The 10,569-nt window shown below is 37.3% G+C and overlaps 1 protein-coding gene across 1 annotated transcript in view; it reads right to left on the bottom strand.

Moving 5' to 3' along the window:
- Positions 1-10,569, bottom strand: part of TMTC4 (transmembrane and tetratricopeptide repeat containing 4) — a 54,938-nt gene that overhangs the window by 10,855 nt on the left and 33,514 nt on the right. Inside the window, exons 8-10 of the mRNA XM_009288274.2 lie at positions 10,282-10,484; positions 8,430-8,601; positions 8,214-8,345 (exon numbers count right to left, since the gene is read on the bottom strand). Of these exons, the coding sequence (XP_009286549.1) occupies positions 8,214-8,345; positions 8,430-8,601; positions 10,282-10,484 (507 nt within the window). The remainder of the gene's footprint in view (positions 1-8,213; positions 8,346-8,429; positions 8,602-10,281; positions 10,485-10,569) is intronic.

Here is a 10,569-nt window from a genome sequence, read left to right as displayed (position 1 = left end):
TTTCCCCAGTTTATGTACTGAGCATGACGTCATGGAATGTGGAATGTCCCTTGGGCCAGTTTGGGTCAGCTGTCCTGGCCCTCCCAGCTCCCAGCCAAAACCAGGACACGGGTCTTGCGTCATTCTTGCTGGCTTTTGGGGGTAATTAGCACCTCCAGCCTTCTCAGTGGGTAGAGCATGGGAAGCTGAAAAGTCCTTGACTGGTGTAAGCACTACTTAGCAACAACTAAAACATCGGTGTGTTATCAACATTATTCTCATCCTAAATCCAAAACACAGCACTGTACCAGCTATGAGGAAGAAAACTAACTCTGTCCCAGCCAAAACCAGGACACGGGTCTTGCGTCATTCTTGCTGGCTTTTGTGGTAGGTGGATACTTAAGATTGGACAATACATACAATGAAGACAGCAAGACAAAGTCTGAGGAATAAATTAATGAATCAGTTTACCTGTTCCAGCTATTTAAGAAAGATTATTCACTTCCCGATTTTATAAATAAGGTCACACTTTCCACAAGACTCTCTATATTGAGACCTCCAGCTCTTCATTTCATTTATGTGTCAGACAAGTAAGAGAAAGTCTGACTCAATCAAATCCACCATAGCAGCAGAAACACTACAGCAATGTAAGTGTTGATTAAACTTTGCTTTTGCTACAGCATAAACTAGAAGAAACTCAATATTAACAGAAAAACTAAGCTCCATATTTCAAAAACAAACAAAAAATAATAAACACATACACACTATTATTGTCTGGGGATAAAAATGCATCAAACAGCATTTCTGAAATAAAAAATAATGTGTATGGCAACATGTTTGAGACCTTGCCTGTTAAAAAGTGGAGAATGAAGGAAGGATCTAGAGCTTTGAGATATAGCTACAGGGTAGAAGACACATCATCTGAACTTATGGCAAGGACTAGATAGGAATAAATATATTTCAGGATAAATCTGAGTTGGAAGACATCTCAAATCCTACTCTAAGACAAATCTCAGAAGACTACATTACCTGGTCAAAGGGAAGACTCAAATTTAGAAATAACAGGAAAGTACTGTGAGTACTGACTCCTGAAAATAGACTTCTCAGCAACTAGATCAGAACTCCTTATTTAAATTACCTTGCTATTTGAAATCAAATTGTATATACTTCATCTAAAACAAACACACATTGTAATTTCTTCCACTTTGAAAATCTAATTTAAATCTTTTCAAAAATACTATGCAGGAATTACTTCAGATTGAAGTACAAAAAGATAGGTTTGTAATGCATTTACATAACTCTAATTCACCTTCTACATTGAGAAAAGGATTTTCTCTCATGTGTCCATCGAAGGAAAAATCTTAATTGTATTTGGCACAATACCTGGGACCTATTGATCCAGCACAAACAATTATGTTTGAACCTAACTGTTATGGTATTTAATTGTTGAATTCCATCTCTATATGGCTGTGACTATGCAGTAACATACCATCAACAAATAAAGTTAAGAACATTTTCCATGCTTTCTAGAATGAGTGAAAAAGTAGTTTCACTGGTTTTACAGACAGCATGGATGCTATAAAGCTTACTAGGCATACACAGAAGCAGCTCCTCAGGCTGTAAGATATAAAATAGCACACAAATTCTGCATCCCATAAAAGTAGTTCTAGCACAGCTTCCAGGGAAAAAAAGAAGATCCAGGCACTTCTTTTGTACATTCATAAAAATATGACAAGGTCCATGCCAAAGAAGCAACGGAATGGTACATTTATATCAAGACATAGCCATTTATAAAGATCAGTTAATGGTGTCCAAAAAAAGCCAAAAAGAGTAGCATTGTTTTCCCAGGAGTCATTAAAATAAAATTATATACCCTGAAACATGTTTCTTAGGACTGAATACTATTTGTATATCTCTTCCAGAAATTTCTCAGCACACTATGATAACATTCTTACCAAACTGGATTGCTCTGATTATATACGCCGAAGTTTACAGACTCAAAATTTATTCAGAGCAAATTAGGTTGTTAAACTTTGCTGTGTTTCCAGATAAAAGATAAATCGTGGCAAAACAGAAAAAACTAAGAAAAGATTTCACTCAACAATGTATATTAGCCCTTAAAATACCCGACTTCACATTTCAATATCAGCAAACAAGATTACATTAACATGATTCAATTTCTTTCTTGAAAGTTTTACAAAAGTCTTTTTTTTTTTTAATGTTTTACAAAAGTCATAAGCATTACTGAAAGAAGAAATTTGATTAAAGACTGGGGACAGAGCATATGAGAAAAAACTTGTATACAGCAACCGCTCAGTCTTTCACATGTCAGCTGTCTTATGCTAGGAAACAGTCAGCATTTCACTGTCTGATTCCATTTTTCTCAGTTTTTAAAAACATGGAACTTCTTAATATCCATTTCTATCTCAAAAGCAGCAGCAGAAAAAATATTTTACTCATGTAAATAGAATTGTGCAGACTGGAGAAACCTGATATCAATTCTCTGAAGTCAAAACATCAAATGAGATATTAAGTGTACATGTACACTTTGTCAACTGAATTAAAAAGATGTACTATAGTCTATTAAAACTGACAGCAAAACTATTTAAATAAACTATTAGCATTTTTGATGGTGTATTTCTCTGTCCTCATAAATAGCTTCTGTGTGAAAGGAAACGATATTTCTATACTGGATGTTGGTTTCTTAATTTCTCTTCAAGTGAAATTGTAGCCTTAGTTCCTCTTAATATGGGGGGGACAGAGAAGAAAAGAAGGGAAGGAAAACTAAAACAAACATACCAAAAGAACCCCTCAGCCTACCACAAATACTCAATGACAAAACCAGCTTTACAATGGATTATAATACGCAGTAACATCCTGCTCTTAAGAACAGAGTCAGCGAAGGGTTTCCAGGCACACAGTGTCATTTGAGAGGTGCAGGTGACTTTTGCCACACAGCCATGTCTCTCACCTCACTGGCCATGACAGAGAGATGCCAAGATCAGCCTTTAGCTCTACTCCCCCAAACCAGGCCTACAGTAACTATCTGCCCTCTGCTAAGCACAAGGCTGTGACTCTCCTTGACTTCTGCTATGACCCCTGCCTGCACAACATGGGGACAAGTACTTTCTATATACCAGTGGGCAGGAAGAATCTGGCCTTTAAAAATGAGGGGCCAGTGTGATGTTTTAAATTTCATCTCTAGAGATGTGGTTCTTCTGCCTTTGGCAGATATTGTGCATGCCAACCTGGGAGAGAGGATTTTCCTTTCCCGATTAAACATTTAAGAGCAGACATAGCATTTCATTATTAAATGATTAAAGATAGATATTAACTGGAAATGACGTATTACATTATGCCCACATGCTCCTTTATCAATCTTAAACAGGTAACTACTTTACAGCAATAGCTCTAAAAGGAACATTTCTCAGGGATGCATAACAACACAGCACTGAAATCAGGGCAATTAGGTAAAAATACCCTAGGATAGAACCTAGTCGATCTCAACAGGCATGTGTTGTTTAAAGTTAACATAACCATGGCACCATAGCCTAGCCAAAGAACTGACTCTATGTGTTTGTTCGCAATACCTCAATCGGCCTAAGAAGCCAGTATAAAAAAGCAAAAGCACTGTATATTATTCTGTTAGACACACATAGTACATGAACTCTTATTTAAGTGCTTAAATGTGCACACACATTTATATGAGGAAGAGAGAAAAAATTTGTATTTTCCTGTACAAAAACAAAATTACTGTCAAACCGATTTTTTTTTTTAAAATCCCCCCCCCCTCAAAGCAGTGTAGGAAGAAATTGAAATATAGTATCATCTTCTAGGAGGTACAACCCCTCAGCTGGAGCACTACTATTATCAACTATTTTATTCTCTTCCTAGCTGCTTATAATTACCTTTTCAGCAAATATGAACATTTGCTGAGAAGGATGGAAGCAAAGCACAGATGTCAAAATTTCTACAGAAACATGCAGATGCTTCTGTTCAATGCCAGCTTCTTTCATCAAACACTCTTCTCTTTCCTCTACTACTGAAATTGTTTTCTAAATAATAATAAAACAAAGCCTTTTTGATCTTCACATTTTGTTTGTGCAGCTAATGTTGTCTAAAGCTTCTTCTGCATGACTGTGCTTGTACACAAAAAACCCAACATCTAAAATGGTATCTGTGTGGCAAAACACTGCAGATAGCCCCTATAAACACAGCCCACAGCACTTAAGGTAAATTCTGCAGAAGATAATCCCCTTTTAATATATAGCATAGAAAAGAATTCTCAATATCTAAAGGAAATGCTCTGTAGATCAGCTTCATAAATCCTTAAACAGCAGTAAATCTTGTTCTGTCACAAAGAGGTTTTACAAGACCTTTGAAGAAAGTATAGAAAGTAACCTCACAAACTCTGTTGTACATTTTCAGTACTAACATAGCTTGTCTTTGACAAACTTGTATCTATAATAATTACAGTTTGCATAAAGCATCAAATACAAAGTTACTACCCTTAGTATGTCAAGGCAGACTGGTTAGTAACACATTCTGTTGGGAATATCACAACTTCCTTGCTTATTATTGCAGAAAAGTTATTACTGAATTGGCTTTTTAAAAATTATGTTTATTAATTTCTATCCTTTAAAGAAAAGCCAAGTAGCAAGGAGAATGTACAGATTACATACAGAATTATTAACAATTTACAATCATTTAAATTGAGTTATTTCAAATCTAGGAAAAGAAAAATGGTGGCTACTTCCCATGTATTTAACAATGCAATTGCAAATTTTATTTAGATAATCGATTAGAGGAAGTGATCCAGAAATAAAACTCACCTCTGGATTCTTAAAAACTGCCATGGCTTTGCTAAAAGCCGAGAAAAAGTAACTTGGCACTTCCAACAATAACTTACCACGTGGCAGAAAAAGGCAGTAAGGTGAGCATTTTTAGGAATAATCTTTAAAATTAAAAGAAACAACGTGTAATGACCTCAGAAGGTGAGGAGCAATACAGCAATGTCTAGAAATAGTGAACAGCAATAGGGCAAGGGCAAAATCTCACATAACCTTATGTATCTACATCTGCTCTAGTTGTCAGGACTTCGTTTATCATCAGTGGAGAGAAACGCACAGATCTAGGGTGCAGTCCTTCTGGCCTATGCCCATCATTTAGTCCAAGGTGATGATGAACCACATGCTAAAAGGGACAGCTTCTCCTCCCCAGTTATAAAGGGAGCCTGCCTGACTCGCTCAGATGTAGATGCCTAAAGCTAAGGAGATAAATCCAAGCCAGTAGTCTGATATGGTGAAACAGTAGTTATGCTTTTATCACAGCCTGTAATGAGATATTCCAGTACTTCAACAAAGCACTCCAAGATAAACTTGCAACATAATGACACCAAATGAAAAGATATCAGATTGGATCTAGTGAGCCAGTAGCACTGAAATATTCCAAATTTATAAACTACCTGTAACATATAATCAACATATCAGGAGAAAACAGTCTCTGTAACTGTTCACAAAATTTGTTTTAGCAAAAACAACACAGGCCTGGTTCTAACTCACGCTAGCGTATATCACCACTGAGGTCCAGGAATTAAGTCAATCTAAAAAAATGAAAAAAGGTGGTAAGAGGAAACGGAATCAATATACAGGCACCTTCTGTTCAGCTAAGAAAAATACTGCCAAATGTATTGAAAATGTATACTGTTTCAGGCTAACAACCTTTGAAACCAACTTAAGTGCAGGACCATGCAAGTTCAAATGTGTGACATACTCCTGGACATGTTTAACCAAGATCTGTAACATGCTTCTTTCTCTCTCTTAAAAAAAATTTAAAAATTCTATATAATAGATATAACATGTATTTAAAATATTTTAAATATTTGAAATAAATAACATTTATTAAATATTTAAAACATCTAAAAATCTGTATTGTGAACTTTTTTTTAAAGTCAAAATCTTTGTAACTTCATTATGGTACCTGATTATTTCCAATAAATTTTAAAATCACAGGGCAACATTTATCAAAGTTGATCCTAAATTTCACCCTCTTTAGCCAGATGCATCCATCACTCAAGGGGGTAGATTCACTACTATGCCAGACAATCTGATTTAATGCAGCTTCCAACCTCTGTCTAAAGAGATGTTTAAAGAAGATGAGTCTTGAAATTAGAGAAGGCACTGCTGTAACTACTTGTTACTTAGAATTAAGGTAAGTTTACTCCACACTGCTCAAATACAGACAGTTTGGAATTGAAAAGAGCTGTACCACAAAACATGAACTAGGAGCTGCAGCTTTTGTTGCTTGTTGGGAGACACCTGGAGATTCTGGGACCCTGCTACATAAGGGAAGTAAAGCATGACCACATTACACATATTAAAGATGTTCCAAGAACAACAAGAAAAAGTTATTGTCTGCGTTCCATCTTTTGGTCTGCATCAGCCTCCCACTGAAATAAATGGGCCACTGAAAGTCCTGTGGAGTCATTTTTAAAGGAAGTCTGCAATTTTGAGACAACAACAGAAGATCAGACCAGAACCTAGTTCCAATTTTCATATTTACCTTTGTCAAAATTGAATAAATATAGCTGAGTCCATAAAGAAAAAAAGATTGCCTCTCACACATGAACTCTCTAATGCTTGTTGCCTAGAAAAGTTCCCTACTACAGAGTTACTCCTTCAGCAAAATTGGAATGTGAGCCTACAAAACCCATCCTGTTCCCATCACCACGCTTTCCATTTGTGCAAGCTGTCACTAGCAGCAATACAGCTCAGGCATGTCTAGAGGGCCCAATGTTGACAAACACAAGCTCATTTTCCCTCTACACTCATTGGCTTTGAACCAGCTGCATTAGTTCAGTAGCTTGCACACAGCTTATCGGCTCAAGCACAGCACCGCGCGAACACAGCTACACAGCTTCCCAGCCAGACATGGCTTGTGTCCAAGGAGCTTGGAGCACAGGCAAAGAGAGCGTGGATCTGTCTAAAGCACTCTTACCATGGCAGATGGATGGAGTTACACACAAAGGAACAGACTGCGTTTGCTCCATTTATAGTATGCGCTTGTCATCCAGAAGACAAGATATACTGAGGTGGTCATTAAAAAGAAGATGGTTGCCTACCACTGCCACACAATAAAATACAACAGCTCTTTTTCTATGTATTGAAATCTGAGATTTTTGAAAGACACCACCATGTTGTAAATATTGGCCCTAAATGTTTTTTACAGCTCACTGCTGCATATTTGTATTCCAGTAGATGCTAAGTTTATCATTCTCTTTGCAAAGTTGAGCATTCACAGGTTCCTTTTTAAACCCTGTGTCTTGATCTGTATTGTCTAGATATCACTCTAGATTACAGAAATCTATTCTTTTAAAAATTAATGTATTTTTATTGACAAGCTGTGCATTTCTATTCCCAGGCTCTTCAAAGAGAGTCACTGCTAAAATTCGGACAACATCAGGGCTCTGTGGTATGCTCCAACAGATCACACTGTCAGCTATCAAAGGACTGCTGTGGAGGTCACCTCTATTGGCAAGCTAGATTCAGTCTACTATGCCAAACACTGGTGTTCAGCTCAGTGAAACATCCTATCCAGTCCCACCCTCTTACTTTTTCCCTCACTAAGCCTTACAGGGCATATTACAGTTTTCCCTCAGTGCCCATGTCTGAAGACTCTAGCCCATCATCCTCTGTAGAAGAGCAGAAGTGGGAGCAAAGATTTTACGCCCACATCCTGCGGTTACACTGATGATACGCTGCTTTGTCCCTTAGCTGTGTTGACTATATATACCACTGGAAGGTACACAAAAAGGATTCTAAAAACATAGCATAGACATTATTCAGGTGAATACATTGCTACAACTTACTTTCTTTTTGATATTTTGTCGTAATAACTTGCAATTATACGCACAATTGTTTTAGTAGATTTTAGTAGCAGTACATCCAATTTGACTGAATGCCTTTTCTGAAGTGTATCGCCCCTTCTTCCTCCCCTCCCCACTCCCACCACCAAGTTCTGAATTACAATACTGTAATTTGTACTGTCTGGTATTTTGACTATGCTACCACTGTAATTTAGGTGTCTGACATTTTAATGTCATATTCTTGCACCAAGCAGACTGTGAATAACACTGTACCACAATATATTAACTATGCATAACACACCCTCAATCCTAAATTTCAAAACACTTTAAAAAAAAAAAAAAAGATTAGAAGTCCACATGGGTGACTTACTTTTGCATTCAGAGGACACACAGACAGTGCACTCCTAAAAAGCTGTTCTTCTGACCTCCACTGACTGCTGCGGAGTGCACAGCGCATAATATTTATCAACAAGATTCCAAGTACTGCCACAGCAAGAATTTTCTTAGGGAAAGAGAGACAAGTTAAGAAACAAACCATTCAATTGAAGCACTTCATCATCAACTTTACTGACTGTTTTGATGGTACCTTTTTCTTGGCTTGCTTACTCAAGAGACTAAATCCATATGTAAACAGAACACAATATCCAATACTGGGGAGGTAGATGACTCTCTCTGCAATAACAAATCCTACTCGGAAGAACAGGTTACTTGCAGGAAGAAAAGGGATAATAAGAAATCCAAGTCCCAGTGTAAGAATTCTGCAAACAAGAAACAGATTCTCAAATTAACCACAAATCTTAACAAAAGTACCTTTTCCACTTAACATAGAAGCTTTATTTAAACATTGTAGAAGGATGTGCGTATGGAACAGGGCATTCAAAAGCAGCCTCCGAGAGCTACATAACAAAATCAGATTAAGTTTCAGTTGACACTTCAGTCCATCAGGCACTTTTAAAATCCTAGCTGTAATTCCCAGAAAAGCAATGTTCATGCTTCCAGGCCAGAAAATAGCCCCATTACACATTAATTACATAATTCCTATTTAAAATGCACAGGCAGGAAAAATAATGGTAAAAGTTACCAGTCTATTTTTGGAACTAGTAAGTCAGTAACAGGGGAAAAATATAGGTAACCATTAAAGAAAAAAACTTAGGTACACGTCCTACTGAGAGAGTGTTTTCTTTCCTAACAAATACATCAATAGTAGAATCCATTGTGCTTAACCACCTGAAAGCTAGTCATCTATGCTTTTTCTACAGTCAGCAGAGAGGCACTTCTTGAGGGCAGTTTGCCTTCCTTGTGTTAGGTATCTGTGTTAGGATGAGTAATCCTCAGCAGGTACCTATGCACTATACAGAGCTTAGACAACTGAGACTAGGTACCTTACTTTTACAGAGCTGACATAAGGGAATATGAATCCCAGGTCTGTGTCAGGTGTTTGTTATAAAGGTCACAGGCATGGTAGTTTTCTACTCTAATTTATTACAAATAAATCTCTATACTGTAATGCAGATGTGTCCTCTTACTCTTTTCTCCTCCCCAAGAGTCCTAGGCCTTCACTATACTTTTTGCCTTTACTTTTTACTAAAAAACTGTTCAGCAATACAGGCTTAGTGGGTGTGTTTTTACTAGAAAGTATGACATCACTTGTAGCAAGAATTCCACCCCTCTCCAAAATTATTTTATCTGTGCAAATGAGTATGGGAACAGAGGAAAGGAAGGCAGGTGGGATGTTAACATCTGAGGGGACGAGGGGGAAGAGATGAAATTACAGAATACCGCAGAAAAGAAAATATCCAGCACTCTAACAGAATGACCTCGTTGTGATAGAGCTGTTGAAAAATTTTAAAGAACTGAGAAATTAATTATACATAAAATCCATCGGAACCTACCCTGAAAAGTTAAACAGAAGCCCTTAGTGAGGTGAGACTAAAAATAAATTTTTTGAGTTCCTTTGGGTAAAGTACAAGTTGTTTCCTCGGTAGATACTATGGGTCAGCATTTTATTTTTTAATTGTATGGCCACAGCCAGCATTTCTACCTCCTTTCAAGGTACCTCTCTCTTTCATTTTTAGGAGCAGATCAAAGGAGATGATGACTTGTAAGAAGTAGGGGCAACAACATACATCAACTCCTACTCTGTTCTGAGCACAGATTACTTTTTACCACCTACAGTGTTAAAGATCTCAAAATGCCATTTCAGGAGAAAAATAAAGCAGCCATCCATACATCCTCCTCCAACTCTGTTTCCCACTAGTCAGTGTACAGTGATGGGACCAAATTGGGATAAAACTGTAATGACAGCTATAAATATTTATTTGAACTGCATTTGCTAGACACTGGTTCCACTGAATTGTTAAAATTATCAGTAGTGGATTTAACAAAATAATACTGTACTCAAGTTGGCCGGGCATTTAAAATTCACCACTGTCTCTTACCTTCTCTTATGGCTGTCTTCTGAGCACAGAGCTTGGCATATCAGACCAATTAGGCAGAACCAAAGTGCTACTAGTGCAATTATCCTCCAGTCGCTGACGGATTTAATGAGGGGTATGCAGCCCATTGACCAATCAAAACACAGCCACCAGGGACACAACAGCAACCATGCATTCAACGAATAGTAGTAATTATAGTTTATAGCCTGTCAGTCAAAAAGAAAACAAACATTTATTTGATGCTAAACTTAAGGGGGGGGGGGGAGCAATTTTAGGTCTTCTCTCTGCTAT

This window comes from Aptenodytes forsteri, unplaced genomic scaffold, assembly GCF_000699145.1.
Source record: "Aptenodytes forsteri isolate BGI_AS27 unplaced genomic scaffold, ASM69914v1 Scaffold123, whole genome shotgun sequence".
Classification (NCBI taxonomy): Eukaryota; Metazoa; Chordata; class Aves; order Sphenisciformes; family Spheniscidae; genus Aptenodytes; species Aptenodytes forsteri.
The sequence above is the reverse complement of the archived record's forward strand: the minus strand, read 5'-3'. Positions and strand labels throughout refer to the sequence as shown.